The sequence below is a fragment of the Carassius auratus genome, chromosome 14, assembly GCF_003368295.1.
Source record: "Carassius auratus strain Wakin chromosome 14, ASM336829v1, whole genome shotgun sequence".
Lineage (NCBI taxonomy): Eukaryota > Metazoa > Chordata > Actinopteri > Cypriniformes > Cyprinidae > Carassius > Carassius auratus.
In genome coordinates, this window is record NC_039256.1 from 1,677,864 (window position 1) to 1,696,616 (window position 18,753).

Here is an 18,753-nt window from a genome sequence, read left to right on the forward strand (position 1 = left end):
AAGAACTGAAATGGGTATGAGGAGTATGAATTATTGTAACACACGTCTGGTATTGCTCTACATGGTCCTGCGATGTGTTAAAGACAACATCACACACCACCTCTGTTTGGAAAGAGTATTTCAACATCAGATTAACACCACAAACCCTCCGAGAGTGAACGGTTGCAGAATTAATCCCATGTTCGAAACCGCTTTAACACCACAATCCAAACGGACAACTGAATTAGAAGAAAACACACACAGCTGACACATTATCCTACAAGAAACAGCCCGACGCTGCTGGTTCAGGAAAACAACAGCTCTCATGTCTCATGCTAAATACATCTATACTGAGGGTCCTTCGTATCTGGATGATCCTGCAGTTAATGTGGGGGAATACTTTGACAGCAGACCTTCAGAGAGAGAGAGAATAAAATAACAGGCTGCTCAAAATTCAGCTGTACTGCTTTTCTTCAGGTGGTGCCATCAGCATATTTCCAAACATCCTTCAGTGACCAAACTGCAAAACACTTATCTCCCTGCGGCTGACAGGAGCTGTTCAAAAGAGACCGGAGAGCTAGAATAGAGGAGCGGAGTCCAATCAGACAGCGAGGACTGAGAGAGGAGCCCAGGAGAGCGTAGCCACGGGAAGAATGGAGGATATTGTTGGGCTGAAATGACATTAGCAGAATATAAAATGTCTTGGCAGAGGAGGAGAGGGATGTGCGAGCAGAAGAGCGCTATGCATGATTCAGCCATATTCCGCCATCTTCTGAAGGGAAAAGGCACTTTTTAAAGACCGATATACCACTAGAAACACTCCACACCTGGCATGTGGCGCAAAACGTGCTGCAATCCACAAACGCATTCATGACAAACAGTGTGAGGACAGTTTCTGCAGGAAGACGATATCAACAATATTAATAAGAGGCTAGTGAGCTGCCATCCCACACAGCATCTCTGGGCATCCGTCCGCAGGAATGCTGCCTACCAGGGCTGTCAAAATAGCTGGAAAACTAATATATATTCTACTATTGAACTATATTCTAATTTAAAATGCATAATTTCTATAGGGTGAAAGAAAGCTTTTGGTTTCTCTCCTGAGGCCACATTGAGCAAAATATTACTAATGCACATTTATTAAAAGCATAAGAAAACATTCCTGGAAAAAAAAAAAAAAAGTGAAAAAAGTGTTTATAAACCAATTATAATTAAGTTGCTTAAACCACTATAAACAAAACCGCATCATGTATGCATGCATGGTTAACTACAAAAAGGGGAAAGTCAGTCACACAGAATACATTTTTCACATTTAAATTAAAATAAAATTAATTTTAAAAATTAAATTAAAATTAAATGTATGCATTTGGCAGACGGTTTTATCCAAAGCGACTTACAGTGCATTCAGGCTATCAATTTTTACATATCATGTGTTCCCGGGGAATCGAATCTCCAACCTTGCGCTTGCTTGCTTGCTAACGCAGTGCTCTACCAGTTGAGCTACAGGAACATTTAAAAACAAGAGATGTAGTGGGACGGGGAACAAAAACTTCTGATGAAACAGAAGTGCTACTGTGTGTCGAGCAACGGTTTTGCATTCGAATGTGGATTTTTATTTTAAAATTCAACGAATATTCTATATTCAAATAATTTTGACAGCCCTACTGCCTTCATAGACAGCATTCCTGTGCATCACAGGCAGGTTTCAGAACTTAGACAACAACACAAAGTTTTTTTCACAAATTGTGCATTTTACATCTTAATTGTTAAATGACATTTAATTGTCAACTTAATTCGTAGAACTATTTAATCCGTTAAAAACATTAACCAAAACCGTATCCAATGAAAGTAGTTTCATCTACAACATAGGTTTAAATTTAATGCAAACAAATGATCAAAAAACGTAAAAAACGTGGGGGGGGGGTTGCATTTGTGTTTTATCAAATAAAAGGCCTTCATGTCACTTGATTTATTAATCCAGATTTGGCCAAATTCAGAGAGTTATGGATTGCACAATTCCATACGCATTTTCTGCATTATGGAAATCATAAGGTCCCACTGCGGGGGTTGAAACAAACCGCAGTATTTGTGGGTATCACAAAAGTGTTTAAAGCACGGTGTCTAACTATACTGCATTTTTGGCCACCAAAGTACATTTTGGACAAATTGTGCCACCATGGACAATCTTTTTGAACATTGTTTGGAAGTTGTGAACCAATATTGCCCGAATGGTCTGGGTAGACAGTTCACTAGGTCTAAAGACACAATCAGAGTTAAGGATTGAAAAAGGTCCAAACCTTTGAAGCGGAGTCCTTGAAGTCGTTGAGATTGTCCTGTAGGAATGAATGGAGATGACAGATGAGCTGGAGAGGATGGCACACAGCAGGAGAAAGGCTGGGGGAGGCTGGCCGTCAATCAACACATCCCCAAAGACCTTCAAAGACTAGAACTTTCACATGGTTAGAGACGCAGAGACCGGACTACTGGAGCCTAACGCTAGTCTGCGCTGGACTCGCTCAACCTGCATGTGTTTGGAGAACGTCACAGGTAAACGTCTCAACTCGTATCTTTGGTCTAAAATAGAGCATACATTCTGTGAACTAACTATGGGAGTTGATGAAGATAACAAAACAAGCTAAACTCAGCTAGGATTCATAAATTAAGGGAATAGAAGGAGGTCATGTACACTTTGGCATGAGGTCTCACTCATAGACAATTGCAACAAGATTCCTGGTCACGGATGGACAGATCCCTCTGGGAAGGCCATGCCCACACTTTTTTTCCTGGTTGCCTTTCTCTCTGTCGTAGTTGCTGGTGATGCGGCTTTCTCTCGATGTTGAAGGAACCGTCTGCTGGTTGCACGGATGTCTCGTTGAAAACCCTTCCACGAATCGGGTGTGGAAAATAAAACAAGGGTGGACAAAAAAAGCAAGCAGTGGCAGTGAAGACGAGCACATTCCTGTCTGGGATCCCAGATCGGGGAAACATTCCAGCTCCTCCAGGAGTCACCGACGTGATTCAGGATTTCTTCCAGCAGAAACATTCTCTTGTCTCGATGTTAAGTAAAAAAAAAAAGAAAAAGACTGATTCTTATTTCTCTTATGTTTTGCTTCCTCAGCAAGTAATATGCTATGATTCAAAAAAATAATAATTCAAAAAGGGAGGGTGGGTGCTTTACAAAAATAAATACGTATATTTACAATCTTACAAAAAGTACGGTGTACGACAAGGAACGAAACTTGTGAGGCACTCGAGTAGATTCTCTTAGTGTGAAAAAAAGTGAGCAAAAAAAAATTAAGCATGTGCTAGAATTAAATATTTTGGCAAGTCCTTGGGAATTTATCTTAAAAATCTGACATCTATTGAAAAATACTTCTCCAAAAAAAATAGTCCATTAGATGCCAAATTCCCCCCACTGCTCTCCTACAACGGCTGGGCTCCAGAGGCCTCCTCTCAAACTCCAGCGGGAAACACACGATCTCCGACAGGTGGGGACAAGAGGAAAGAAGTGCACAGCTCTCCTCAGGCCATACTAACCTTAACTGCAGAGGAGTGCGACGGTGACGAGTGTGCGTCAAGCTTTCGTCTTTTTTGCTCTGCTGAGAGAAGAAATACCAGGTTCAGCTTCAAAAAAATGCTTTTTTCCTTTAGATTTTTTTTATCTGCAGCATGCAATTTAAACAATATAGGCAGACACTCGGGTGAGTGTCCAAAAGAGAAGTAAAATTTTAGGGTGAACAAAATCCAAAATCCTTTAAGGTCTCTAATTAAAATAAAGAGAAAATTAGAAAAAAATGATAAACGACGCTTTACAGGAAAACACCACCGTTTTTCCATATTTCACTAAACAGGGATGAATTTATCAACCCGTCAAAGTTGAGGGAAGAGCATAGTGAAATATGGAAAAACTGTGGCGTTTTTCTAAAAAAAATAAAAAAATAAAAAAATTGCTGTGTATTATTCTTCACTTATACTACAAGGTCATTGAATGCTTGAATCTGATTGGCTGACGAACGTTCTGAGATGTTCAAATTTTTATTTTTCTGGGAAATGCGCAATGAACGTAGTTCCAGGCAGCTCTCTTGACCGCATTACAGTTCCACATCACTTCACACAGTTCACTGTAATAACGGTCACGCAGTTTGCACAAAAAGTTGTCGTCAGCGCTGCCCTGACGCTTTTATCAGTTAGCCTCTATAATGTAGCATCTTAAAGGCTACACAAGACATTTCTCACTAGCGAAGAGACTGCTAGTTTTGTTCACTTTCAAGGCATCGCGAGTTCATGTTTAACTGCAGAAGCCGACAAGCACCCTTGTTGTTTTAGAAACTGTTAAGTCCATTTTAGGTGACAAGGCTTATTTCACTTTGAAAAGACTAGTAGCTGAGAGGAGTTTCGTCAAAGCTAACTAAAAGATGACCGAGGGTGGATAATATCGACGAACTTGGCGGAAAAGGAAAATAAAAGCTGAAATGTTTTCGGAGTCTTGCAAAAGCATGGCGTTACAATGGTGAGGGAAGAGCTCCATGTATTACATGCCATCATATCCAGACAATTTATGATTACAACAACGCTCGTCAGACATCTCCACCGTCATCGGAGATTACAAAGTTAAACTCTAAAACATGAAACGTGGAGTTATCTGCTTTTGCTAGAAAACAAACGTTTAATATGTAAAAAAAATATATTCTTTCAATTAACTTTAATTTTGTAAATTACCTGTATTTTTATTTTAAGTTAATTATTATTACTTAAAACAACCCAACTGCAGTTTGGTTTATATAACTTGGAATGTGCAATAAAAAAAGTGATTTCTGAAAAGATCAAATGAAAATGGAGTCGGTTTTTGCAAATTAACTCTTCATATGAAGCCCAAACAAAGACCAAGAAATGTAGTGAAGCATATTTAAGTGTACAGCGTCTCACCCCGTTCAGACTCGACTCCTTCAGACCTGGGCACGAGGGACTTCATGCTTCCCGTCCCAGCGCTCTTCTCCACTTTGCTGCCTTCCTTAGTCTTGCTGTCGTTGGACACGTCGCGTTCCTTGGACCACTCTTTTTCGGCGGATTTCCCATCGATCTTGCTCTTCTCTTCCTTCTTGTCATCCTTCCTCTTGTCCTTGTCAGCCTTGGGGGTCTTCTCCTTGCTGTCAGTGGGCTTCTCCTCCTTCTGTTTGTCCTTCCCTCCTGCTTTGGCCTCTGGAGTGCTTGCTGGGTTCTTGTCTTTCTTCTCCTTTTTCTCCTTTGTGGTCTTCTCTTTATCTTCTTTCTCTTTGCTTCCTTTAGTGCTGTGAAGAGATTAGGGATCAGCTGAAATGTTTCTTGTTTAAATACACGCACACACACACATATATATATTTGGCTTTGAAACCATTACAAAGAACAAAGCAAATGGCTTTTATTCAGAAATCTAGAATAACTGATAAACTGGAGATGTTTGGATTGACACCACTGATAAAATGTAATATAACACCACTTAAGATCTTATAAAACCTCATGAATAGTACAGATTGCACTCCGCTGACTTTTTTAAAGCAACAAATGAATCAGAGTCTATTTTTGGGTGAAGGAGTTATGTTAGATAAACTCTTATCTAATGTTAAAATAATGGAGTGAAAAGTAGCAAGTAGCTTTAGAAAAAGAAGAAAGTGTTTATACTTTAAAGATACACATCATAGACACTTCAAGATATACTTCGCAAAAGTGGAAACCAAAGTGAATTTGATCTTTTGGACAAAAAAAAAAAGTGTTTTCTCAAAGCCCCTGAGCTATGGCTGAAGTCATTCATTATTAAAACCGAGCACATCGTGACCCCTCTGTCCTCTCATCTCATTACATATTCCTGACTACGCCACTTTCCCTGACCCCACCAAACCACATTAAAACACTCAGACATCCATTACAATCTCATTCCATTCACACAATTCCTGAATGGAAACTAATGGGAGCTTTCTTCGCCGGTCTCCCATTGAAGGATTTCTTTCGAAACGATGTTTTACACAGCCGATTTGATGGGCCATCGTGCAACTGTGTGTTGTAACAGCCATGCCTTTCAGAGATGGCTCCTTTCAAGACACTTCTCTGCGCAATTGCTCAGTTTAATAGAATTGTAAGAGGATTCTTGCCTGGAACACTGTTCAATTTGATTACACAGTTCATAAGGAAGGTAGACTTTGATAAAGGATTGATTTATTTGGCGAGTAGTTTGAAATAATAAGCCCCTGCTAAACTTTCTCACCCCGGGGCTTCAACTTTTAATGAGATTATATAAGAGATGAGAGCAGTACATCATTCTGAGCGTGCGCGGGTGCAGTACCTGTTCGGCGTGCTGCTTCCGTTGCTGCTGTTCACTTTATTGGCCGCGGTGCTGTTTTTGCTGGCAGCTTTCTGAGCCGCCTGAGATTTGTCCTTGGATTTATCTGCAAATAGACCAAGCCGACATGGACGTCACACAACTATTGTGTCCATACCTACCAAACGAGACAAACTATGGCATGAAAGAACGTCCTGATAGAGGGGAATAATGCCAAAGCTCCTCTGTTTGGTGCCGCAGTGAAGGAGTTAACTTAAACATGTTCAGCTATTGAGCATGCTGGGAGATTGCAAGAATCCTTCATGTGCCATTGAAAGCTCATTAAAAGTGAAGGAAACACAGATTGGGCTTCACAGAGAGTGAATTATTTAAACACACCTGAAAACGTCCTTAGAGATTTAAAGACGGGAGGGGAAAAGAAAAGAGGTGGCGCAATCGTAATTTTTACAGCAGCCTATGAAAAAATGTCAAGCTCAAATATTTGCTTATTCGCACTTGCTAATGATTTTACCCCAAAAGCCAAGATTTTTGATTTTTAAAGAGCACTTTGTTGTGTTCATCTTATAAACAGATCCCTTGTAAGTTATGCTCAGAGCAATTAATATCACAGCTGCTAACGGGAGGCAGACAGTAAGTAATGATGGGGATTTAACCTCTTCACAGTTATCTTGGAGCATGCAGGGCTACTTACACCTGCTGGAACGAAACTCAACTCTTAGCAGCACCACGTTTCATGACAGAGGTGCTGTTACTTGGGGTTTACAGGATCTGAGTGCCAAACACAGTGGTTTCCACAAAATTGTCTTCTAAAAGGTTGTCACGCTGTTTCCAGCAAATGCAGCCTTTCCTAAAAGTGGATATACACTACCATTCAGACGATTTGAGCCAGTATGGCTTTTTTTGTTTGTTTTTTTACATTTAACTGACCAAAAGTGTCAGTAAAGACATTTATGAAGTTACAAGACTTCTATAAAATGCTGTTCTTTCCATTCAGCAAATAATCCTGTCAATAATGCATTATAATTACCAAAATGATTTCTGAAGATCATGAGACTGGAGTAACGAGCACAAGAATAAATTACAGTTTCAAAAGATTCACACAGAAAAGTTATTTTAACTCGTAATCTCACAATATTGTTCCTTTGATTATTTTTGATAACTATTTGTTATTTTTAAATGGTAGCAAGACTTATGAGTCGTGTGATGGACCGAGAGCATCCTGAAGAGGCTGGAGTCACATGACCTGCACTGCTGATGTGATCAATCCTCGCGGTCTTCTTGTTTGTGTAAATGGGTCAATGCGAGGCTTTCTTGTTCTAATATCTTTCACAGTTTTACCCCAATTCACACAGTAATTGCAAGAAGCTCCCTCAGGGTGGCAATTCCCCCCGCGAGTGTTGTACACCGTGGCAATGCGTTTCATTTTAAATGAGTATCAAGACGTTCTCAATAAATGAACAAACAAGTCCAGATGCTATCCAATCAATTCCTGAAGCTTCGTAGACGACAGCAGGAAGATTAGTCAAATGGAGTCACCTGAGTCCTCGGCGGTGCCCTCCTCGGCTTTTCCAGCGCTGGTGTTGGCGGCGACCGCAGGTTTGCCCGTGTTGCCCGGTCCGTTCTGCAGAGTGCCAGACGTGGCGCTGCGCACTGGCTGCTCCTTTAGGTGGAACTCGTTTTCTGGCACCATGTGCACTTTCCTGCCTTTCAATTGGCCAGAGTAGCTGCAAGTCACACACACGGTTAAAATCACGGCAGATGGTAATACGAAGTGTGTAATGCTTCAAATCAACTCGGAAACGAATGGATTCAAAAAGAAATTCTCAAGGGGGGTTGTGTTCGCAGAGGAAAGGCTTTATGACTGTATTAACGTAACTAGATTGGCATATCTTTGAGAGGCTGAACACAAGGTCTGGTTTCCCCCCGGGTTCATTTCTCTTTGATTCCATGTGTCTACAGAGAAACACAAGAACAGGGCCACGTCTGCCCAAAAAAGACGAGGTGTGCTGGGAAATCCCACTGGTGGCATGAACGCAACAATTACACGTCAACAGTTATTACCAATTGTGCATTGAAGACGCCAGTTTAAAAAGAAATAGAGTTCCTCGTTGTGAATAGATGTCTAATCATTTTACAAGCCCGTGAAATTCTCTCCAAAACCATGTGAGCTCCTCAAACTAAACATCTCATTTACAAAAGTTTGGGGTCAGTAAGTTAAGTTTTTTTTGCTTTATTCAATTAAAAATATGGCAAAATAGTACTCTGAATTATTCCAAAAGAACAGCATTTATTTTTGTACTTTTATGTAATCTTTATGGTCACACTTGATCAAATGAAAGTATTCATAAATAAATAAACAACTATTGGAACAGTAGTGTTGTCAGTGTGATTGTGGTCCATAAGGTAAGCAGTAAGATGTTGTCACCTACTAACAAGCTCTACTGATAACATGGCCTTATCTTGACACAACCAGAGCTGAATGGACTGTGTTCATTAGAGACCGAACCTTCCCTGAATTAGGTCTGAGTTTCCTCCTCAATGACCTCACCACAAACCTCATCCCTTCACGTGCGCCTGAGGTGACCAGCCACTCCTGACCGTCTCCGACCGCACCAGTCTGACACATTTAATCAATCCCACTGCGGAGAGCATGCTGAAAAGAGCAACCAATAAATCTGCCTTAAAGTGGCTAACCTCTGCCAACAGAGACGCCCAGAACCTCCCTGCTGATGGCTGGCGGAGGGGGACTTCCCTTATTAATGATTCATTTCTGCAATTATCCAGTCATGTTTAAAGCCCAACCTGCACATGCACATTGTGAGGCGCAGTGGATTTGTTTGGTCACAGCACCCCTAGCGGTACATTTAGGAAAAGCACTTTAAGGCTATGAGTGAACCAATAAAGACATGCATCACAAAGGGCTGCAGGACAATGCTTAGATGTTAATAACAACTATTTTGCTAAAAAACAAATTCATAATTAGTGTCATTTAATTTCTATAGAATTTGTATATGTATATTTTCTATAAAACGTCGGCTTGCATGGTCTGCTTGCATCTAGTCAGAGAAATCTGACAGATAATCTAGTAATTTAACGGACCTAAAATGTTGCTAATTGAGTAAAATATTTTGAACCAAGCAAAGACAAATTGTGGGCCATGTTTCATAACCTTTCTGCATATAGTTCTCGGTTCATCTGTATATAAATAATGCCTACACACATTCTGTAGCCACAAAAAAACCTAAAATAACCAAAGCGAGCTCAATTAAAATGTGTTAAAACTGCACTACCACCAGCTAGACCCCTGAAAGTGCCCGTCTGACCCAGTGTGGTGAAAGCAGTTGAAATGCTGAGGCCAGCCGGCTCTCGGCTCAGTTTACCCCATGGCTAACGCATAGAGATCGGGCCTCTTCTCTTTCTCCTCCTGGCAGATCTTGTGAACGCGGCACTCCAGAGCCTGGCCCAGGTTCAGCACCTTGGGGTACCAGGGCAGGATCTTGGTGAGCACGATCAGGATGTTACGGATGTGGGTGTACTCGCCCGTCTCCAGACAGTGAACCGACGCCTGAGGGGAGAAGAGGAGCATTTTCTGTACACAAGGTGCTAACAAAAAGTCACATTTATACAAAACATTGTGCATATGACTCAATATATCAAGTCACAAGTTATTACTGCGTTCAATTTGAGATAAAACAGTGCATGTCTGATTTACATATGAAAATAGTTCCAAATAAAACCAAAGCACAAAGATTATGCATCTCGGAGCAACACAGCTGTGATTTTATTTTTTTTTATGAGTTTTTAATGATTCGAGTAAGCCAGTTATTAAATTGCTTTGTTCTTGAATGAAGCAGCTATTTGAACAAATTGGCTGAAAGAATGACTGAATGCCGGTTATTATTATTAATATTGCATATTTCAATTAAAAAAAAAAAGGAAACATGAAAGCCTATTTAATATTAGATTTATGCAAAGTTGAATCAAAATATTTTTTTCAAAGGCTGCTACTTTGTAAGTTCAAAATGTCTTCAATTATAATTTACTAGCCAAAACTGACGTGCAATTAATTTGTGATTATGTATTTTTCGGACTATAAGTCGCACCTGAGTATAAAGTCGCACCAGTCCAAAAATACGTCATGACGAGGAAAAAAACATAAGTCGCACTGGACTAAAAGTCGCATTTATTTAGAACCAAGAACCAAGAGAAAACATTACCGTCTACAGCCATGAGAGCTCTATGTCTTCAGTGTAGACTACAGGAGCACTGAGCAGCGTAAATGGTAATGTTTTCTCTCGGTTCATGTCAAATTAATTTTGATAAATAAGTCACACCTGACTATAAGTCGCAGGACCAGCCAAACTATGAAAAAAAGTGCGACTTATAGTCCGGAAAATACGGTAATTTCTCAAGCGACCAAAATTGTATAGTCAATCATTCGTGCTTACTATAAACTTCAATCATCATCAATATTTTCAAGGGGGTTGAAAAGTTTTGAATCACTCAGCTCTACAACACGATAAACATTTCTGTTGTGTGAGGAGTAGAATACTAACTTTAGTCAACTTGTAATGCCATTTGTGGACAACATGCCGGAAATTCTCATAGTCCAGCTGATCGGCTTTGTTCCCTCCGTCGAAACCACTGGCTCGGAAAATCGTCAGGAACCCAGGATAATTGCCACATTCCTAGTGAGGGAACCAGAAACAAGACGAGCAGATCACACCAGGCTTCTGAAAAGCATGTTTAACCCAAAACCGCAAAATATACAGACAGAAATAATTTGATCTGGGTTTGTAATAAGTCTATTCTACGTGAAAATGGAAGATGATTGAACTTTAAAGATCAGTTTGCTCCTGACGAACATTTAAACACTCGTATCCTGCAGGGAAGGGACACACTGCCAACTGGTTTTCACAGATAGTTATTTAATGGTGACTAGGACACGCTTGAGACAGCACTGACAGGATAATTAAACAAGAGCCTAAACGGTTGATCAGTGGTGCAAGCACACCATACCTTCTCATAGACGGCCCTGTCGCTGTGCCATCGCGTCACCGTCTCCAGCATGCAGCACAGGAAGCGGCCGTAGCGGCGCGACTCGTTCTCTGTGCAGCTCGCCACCGTGTAGATGATATCAGAGAACACCTAGATGAGCGCCGAGAGAGGACGAGTAGTGCTGCCATTAAACAGAGACCACCGTTCTCTAACCAACATAATGGAAATACTTCAAACATTCAGATAAAAGCACGAGAGAGCAGCACAGACTCCCAGATAAGCGTGTAGCTCTTTGACTGCAGCCACTGGTGCATAAACACAGAGCAAACAACGCCATTAACAGCCCTGCGATAGCGCTCTCCAGCAAGAGATTAGCACAGAGGGACTGAAACTCCTACATAAAGTCACATTCTAGCTCTTCTTTAACAAAAGGTCAACTGTCAGGAGGACAAACTAAATGTCTTGGTTTTATGTTTGATTATTTTGGTCATTAACTTGGGTAACAGGGTAGAATGGTTGATATTAATGAATACAGTCAGTCAAATGTGACCCTGGAGCACCAAACCTTAAGTCACAAGTCGCTAGGGCTGGGTACCGAACTTCGATGCCTTCATGGTATCGAACGAAAAACTTCGATACTATGGGTATCGAAAAATAATTTATCTTTCGGTGCCAAATTTCACTGTATACGTTCACTTAAAACATAACTGACTGTGTTTACGAGAATACATGCAGAGACAATTTATTTATAATTGTGTGTATGTGTCCATTGTGAAGTTATGATACGCGAAATATGAATGAATTCTCTGTACGCGCATTGCCTGAAATGCTGCTTGCAGCGCGTGCTTTGAATGAGTGAGCGCAAGCTCAGAACGCGCGCAAAAATAAGTTTAAACCGCTTGAATCAGCAATATTTAGAAACAAGTGCAAACGATCAGCTACCGTTTCACCCCTTCAAGCGAGTGAACAACGCGAATCGAGTTAGGAATTTTACATCACTATTCACGATAGCCCTTCAGACTGGAAAACACAATAGCTCCGGGACATCAGGATAGCGATTTTGCAAGCTCTGCAGCTCAGATCTATCCAGTTTGTGAAACACTAGTTTCCAAACTGGTTTCATTAAACAAAATAAATGATTATTTTAAAAGATTGACTCAAAAGAATCATCGGTTCACTAATCGGATCATGAACTTGTATTACCGAGCCAAAGATTATCTATCTATTGAACATCTCGAATGAATAAAGACTTCAAGTTCATCTGTAAAGCACATAAAGCTATCGTTTGAGTTTATAAACTTCTATTTGATGCATGATTCGTATGGATCTGCTAAATGAATGCAAAGTGTGAGTTCTAGAGGAATGTTTGTGTCTTGATGAGCATGTATTGCTAAATGAACAGCTGCTGGTTTTTTATTCTCTTTTTTTTTTACGGAGGATCAATTGCCCTATTGGTTAAAATCCCTAAACTGTTTACTTAAATATTAAATTAATGACATCAAAACAGGGGCGTTTGCGTTATGATGTGGTGGGCTGCTGTGGGCCAGAAAGTCCAGGGCAACTTTTTGGTCCCAGTCCGCCCCTGAATGGCGCACCCCTATCCAAAAAGCACAACCAGTTGTATTAATAATGTTATCCTGAGTGTGAAGTGTTACGAGAATTTGTTTTAATTAAGGTGAAAAATAAAAGTACTGTGTTTAATGTATCTGTGTTGATGTTGAAATGGATTTTAAAACATTGTATCGAAAAAAGTATCGTTAGGAACCGGTATTGAAACGGAGGTATCGAAACTGGCACCGGATCGAAAGATTTTGAACAATACCTGGCCCTACAAGTCGCTGGGGTGTGTTTGTAGCAATAGATAAAAATTATTGTTTGGGTCAAATTTATTAATTTTTTCTTTTATGCCTAAATTCGTTAGGATATTAAGTAAATATGTTCCATGAAGATATTATGTAAATTTCTTACAGTAAACTTATTAAAACTTAATTTTGGATTACTAATATGCATTGTGAGGTACTTCATTTAGACAAATTTAAAGGCAATTTTCTCAATATTTAGATTTTCTTGCACCCTCAGATTTCCAGATTTTCAAATAGTTTCTTACAAACCATATATCAGTGGAAACCTTATTTATTCAGCTTAAGACCAAAAGTTTAAAAACTGAGAAAATGAATTTTTGTGTTCCTATCATGCTGTAGAAGGCATCTAAATCACACCACAGGTCATTTCTTTTGTTTCACAGTGTGCCAGCTATAAATGTGAGAGCGCTAAACAGTTGTTGTTTTGGTAGATGAGCACATAATTATAACTTTCTGTACAACGAGCCAAACCAATTCAACAAACCGTCATGTTATGCTGTTGAGGAATTTAAGACTAGACCGGTTTCATATCACGTTTATGATAGATACACTTGGGAACCTGGGCTTTTTTTATTGTTTTAAGAGACACTTGTACTGCAGTGGACTCACTCGGTCGTAGCAGAGCAGGGTGCAGAAGTTGGGCGTCTTCTGCTGGTGCACCAGCTCCACGAAGCGAGCGCAGTAAACAGCATCAATGGCTGAGAAGACGCAGCGGGGGAAGATACAGAGCTGCAGGAACTTCGTGATGGTTTCATTCTTAGTGGATTCTGTGAAGAGAGGGAATACGAGGGTGAGAGAGACGCGTAGAGCACTGGAGACACTGTGAGAGAGTGATCCGAGGACTCACTGGCCAGTAACCAGTTGTCTTTCTCCAGTTTGAGACGGTGCAGGACTCTCTGAACATGCTCCAGCTGCTTCTTCTCCTCTTCCTGCAGCTTGTCCTGCAGCGCTGTGCAGCGCTCCTTCTCTTTCTTCTTTTTGTTCAGAGGCTGCAATGGAGCAAAGCATTTCATGAACAACAAGAGTCTATATATAGACAGGTTCAAAGTTCTCACTGTTCAGAGCTGCACTCGTTGAGTTAATGCACTCGCTGAACCAAAAGTTAATGACTCGACAGGACCCAAGAACCATTACTTCCGTGTGTACTTCTGTTGAAAATGCCAATTTGTAAAGTTCACGCCCTGCTGCTGCAACACAATCCTGCAGGAAACACATTTCACATGGCGTCTGATACATGGCTTGCAGCACTGTTGATGAAGAGAGGCTTTAAAACCATTATTATGAGGCGCAACTACATTTACTGTGGACAGATCATGAGGTCAATGTGTCTGCATACATTACACTGACAGCATATGCTGTTTATTGTCTTCATTATTCCTGCAAATACAGGCTGTCTCTAGAATCACAAAGTTTCAGCTGTTGATTCTGATGTGTGTGAAATGTGCAACTGAGCAAGTAATTGATAAGTAATAACCGTTTCACTTTTACATCATTATTTTAACACTTCTGACTGGAGCACAGTAACGGATTCTCTCCTCTTCTCCAGTTAATATGGCTGCTTGATTCATTTCTGACAACAATACAGTATTTTCACTTTCAAGTGTCTCACCATCTCCGTGTTTTCATCGATGGCCTTGATCTGCATCTTCAGCTTGTTGACCTCACGGTCGTAGGCGTTGTGCGGCACCGCCAGGTCGTACATGGTGAGGGACCAGAAGGTGGCGTAGAACTGAGGTCGAAGGTCATCCCACACTTTGGGCAAGTGAAGAGAGACGACAGACTCGTGCACCGGGGCCATGATCTGCTCGCAGGCGGCGATGTACTTATGGACCTTCTGCTGCTGCCGGTTGCCCTTCTCTGCCTTCTTCAGCTCGTCGTACTTGGACTGATGGGAACACAGAGACAGCAGGCAAGCTTTACAACTCTCTCAAGCACAACAAACAGCCTGAAGAGGAGTGTATGGACGTGGAATTAGGGGGCGGTAAATCTGGTTAGAGGTGAAGAGATATGGGGTTAACTTTACACCGCCCTGGAGAGCTGGAAGATGGGCTCTAGCGTTGAGAGGAAACACAAAATGAGCTCTCTATGAAATATTCATTGGGCAGGCAGCATCATATAGAGGTTATAATACTGCCAAATACAACAAATACATCCTAGTTTACTGTAATGCAAGAGCAACCACTATTAAAGACTCTTCATGCTTCATCTGCTATTGTCTTACAGCATTCTTTGCACTAATCACACTCTTGACGTGAGAAACACCAAACGGCTTTCAAATATTGTGTTTGGACAACTTGGTTCACGAAGTGAGCACTCACCAGAATCTGATGGGCATACATGGGCCGAGAGAGGAAGAAGGCGGCGTCGTGTGGCGTGTGGAACTGGTTGCAGAGGACATCCACTGACGGCACCCTTTTGATGTAGTCTTCTGTGCTGAGGTTAGACGCCAAGAAGCCACCAAACTGTACAAGCGTGTCGTGACACTTTGGGGAGGAAGCAGAAAGAGAGGCATTCATCATTAAACGCGTCTCTTGTCCCAGGCAAATGCAGATGCTCTTAATAAATCCTCAGGTCGCTCATTTATTTGGGGAACTGCGGCTTGCTTTATTAAAGCCATTCATCACGGGCTCTCCATTGGAATCGATGGGATGCACAGAAAAGCAATTTAGTGGGAGCGAGACACTGGGGAGAGATTCCAGAGGAGGCTGGTGGAGGGGAGGGGGGTACGGCCTGGCCACTGGGTCAACTACCCAAATGTTCCCGGACAGCTGCTTCACTGCCAGACCAAGTTAGAGAGAGCTGAAAGGACGTGTTTGTTCCTGTGCTTCAGCTGTATGTTTCGGATTCGGCTCGTAACTCAGACTACACTGGTTGTGCTTTATGTTACTGCATGCAACCTGTAGATTCAGCAGTGGGAGTGTGCTTACACTGAAAATAGTTCAGGAAATAAAGTGTTATCGATCTTGGGCTTTCAAGAATCAATATCAAGATTCATTAAGTCATTATTTACACCCAGCCCTAAACTAAGCTTCACTTTTTTTTTTTTACATGCCATTTTCAGACCTGCAGATCATTTGCTTTTAGAAACGGGGGCGTAAATAGTCTCAAAATGCATTTATGCAAGCACCTGTTTATGTTCAGGATTGCGTTCATGGCGCCATCCATCAAAATGAATAAGCTAGCGTTGCACACTAGCTTCCCTGCAAGGCAGGACAGCATTTCGGAGGAGATCAATGACATTTCAAAGCACTCAATTGGTTTTGGTTTTCAACTGTGATATACTAACGTGCTCACCACACACTGCTGCTTTTTATGCAACATTTCCCTTCATGAATTCTGACACAGCTCTGTTAGTTGGTCTGTTGGGTCAAACTGCTATCTAACCTCACCAAAACTGGACCGTTCCACAGTTTGTGTTTAATCAGACCTACAGCACCTCATTAAGATGAACTCGGACCAATAATGTGGAATACAATGAGCTTGGTTATCTGTGAGAACATCCTAAATGACAAATCAATAATCACAAATCTACATTGAGCAATAACAGTGACACTTGTGCAGGCAAGCATCACTAACAAAATATAAAAAGCTTGGACATTAAACTGCAATTAAGCAAATTTATACAAAAGTTGCTTTAATAATTTTCAGGGTGCTTATGCATGAATCATGCTGAATGCATATTTAGTCTGAGATGAGTCAATCAATCTGTGTGTGCATCGGAGGCGGTGATGGCCGGGCACCGGAGCCCCACACATTCTGCTGATTGTAATGAGCAGCGCACAACTTCCTGCAAAGTGAGTAAAAAAAAAAAAAAAAAAATGAGCCAAAATTAATAATTAAAAGCTTCCCCACTGATGTCAGGAAAAACGTGTTTCTCATTCACACCATGAGCAATTATTTAGACAATTTGGCATCGCGAGGGGGAATTATTTGCTAAAGGCTCTAATTTGAGACATTGAGAGAAAAAAGTTGAATTCAAGAAAAGGATCGACCGGCGGCATCATTTCGTAGACCCACACAGAAAGGAGCTGATGATGTTCGTTTACAGCACCATCTGCTGTGAATTGTGACATGTCTAGAGAACATGGGGGGGGGGGGGGTTACCCAGTGAGTAATTGAGCTGCGCAGCTGCCGAACATGAAAAGCACACTGCCAGTGTATGTGGGCGGCTGAAGATCACTGAAGATCTGTACAGCTCCCATGGATGATGCAGGCCACTTCCACTCCCAAACTGGGACACCAGCAACCATCTTTCAGTTCGCTTCAGTCACTTCATTACAAAGTCAGTTTCACCAAAAAAACTCAGAGATTTTGCAAAAGTGTTCACGCAGCTCTTTTCCCTGCAGGCCGTCAGACCCATCATATCATTTGTGTGGTACATTCTCACTTGTTCAGAGCCAAAATCATAGCTTTCTGCAAGGAAAAGACAAAAATGTCATTCCTGGCTCATATTGAGGATCAAAGAGTCACAACGTATATATATTTTTTTAAAGAAACATCCTTTTTGTGATTGACATTACAAGGAATACTAAATTAAACAATTCTTGATAGAAAATATGCATTTAGCAGCACAGACAGATCCTTTTCATCTATTAAATTAGGTGTGTGTTAAAAGATGAGCTCATAATTACACGGAAAAGTGGAGGGGGGGGGTAGCTCAGAAATGTAAGATATTAATTTAAAATTACAAGAAGCGCAAGAAAATAAGCTCTGAATTTTATCCTATTTTTTTATTTCTTCTTCTTCTTTGGTGGACGCAGGCTTCCATACAAAACAGTGAAAAATATTTGAGATTACATTTTTTTTCCATTGCCCACAAAAAGCTATTAGTATGACTACAGAGGACTTGGACTATCGTACATGAGACATATGAAGTGCTTTAATGGTGTTTTTGTCCTTTCATTCTGGTAAATTACTCACGCTCCACACAGGAAAGAAAAATCATGGCGGTTTGGGTAAATGACACTTTGCACTATTATTACTTTAATAGTTGGCTGACTGAGCTGTCAAGTGCCGTTGATGTGAGAAAGACACTGATGAAGAGTCATGCAATGTTGAAGAACTTCTACTGCAAGACGTCTCAGTCATTAACACATGGATATTTCCTAATTGGCAGTCTTTACCTCATTAAAATCTGATTTCCTTCCTGAACATTCCCCTCCAGGAGCCCTAAAGTCTGACTGTCTGTCTATATCATGGCACCATTTTATCTCGTCTGAAAGGTAAACCAGCATCAAACTCGAAGGAAACCGTTTTTAAGAAATGTATTTTCAGCGCCACTGCACGAGTTCTGCTGCTTGTCACATTTAATTAGCACTTCTACTCTTTTTAGAAACTAGGGTGACAGAGTCGAGGGCCGCAGGAATCTGAGTCATCATGGTTTCAAGACCAAGATGATTATACCTGATCATAAAGCTTCCCCACGAGTTTGAGATGCTTCTCTCCCCCCTCAGAGAAGACCACCCCGTTCCTCTGCTGGGCCATCAGGAGACACAGCGGTAACGCCAGCTCGTGGTCCAGAAGAGCATCCTTCAGACGCTGAGACGACTTCTTAGTGTTCCTGATCTGTCCAAAGTAGCCACCCTACACACACAAACAATC

The 18,753-nt window shown here is 41.1% G+C and overlaps 1 protein-coding gene across 5 annotated transcripts in view; it reads right to left on the bottom strand.

The window, feature by feature from the left end:
• Positions 1-18,753, bottom strand: part of LOC113113393 (THO complex subunit 2-like) — a 53,471-nt gene that overhangs the window by 3,976 nt on the left and 30,742 nt on the right. For 3 of the 5 annotated variants that reach the window (XM_026279559.1, XM_026279555.1, XM_026279554.1), the window contains exons 21-33: positions 18,556-18,735; positions 15,471-15,635; positions 14,762-15,037; positions 14,000-14,141; positions 13,762-13,919; positions 11,312-11,440; positions 10,849-10,980; positions 9,673-9,857; positions 7,829-8,016; positions 6,296-6,398; positions 4,906-5,267; positions 3,517-3,578; positions 2,277-2,312 (exon numbers count right to left, since the gene is read on the bottom strand). In XM_026279559.1, coding sequence (XP_026135344.1) covers positions 2,277-2,312; positions 3,517-3,578; positions 4,906-5,267; positions 6,296-6,398; positions 7,829-8,016; positions 9,673-9,857; positions 10,849-10,980; positions 11,312-11,440; positions 13,762-13,919; positions 14,000-14,141; positions 14,762-15,037; positions 15,471-15,635; positions 18,556-18,735 — 2,118 coding nt within the window. The remainder of the gene's footprint in view (positions 1-2,276; positions 2,313-3,516; positions 3,579-4,905; positions 5,268-6,295; positions 6,399-7,828; positions 8,017-9,672; positions 9,858-10,848; positions 10,981-11,311; positions 11,441-13,761; positions 13,920-13,999; positions 14,142-14,761; positions 15,038-15,470; positions 15,636-18,555; positions 18,736-18,753) is intronic. The other 2 variants (XM_026279560.1, XM_026279558.1) reach the window with 1 other exon arrangement.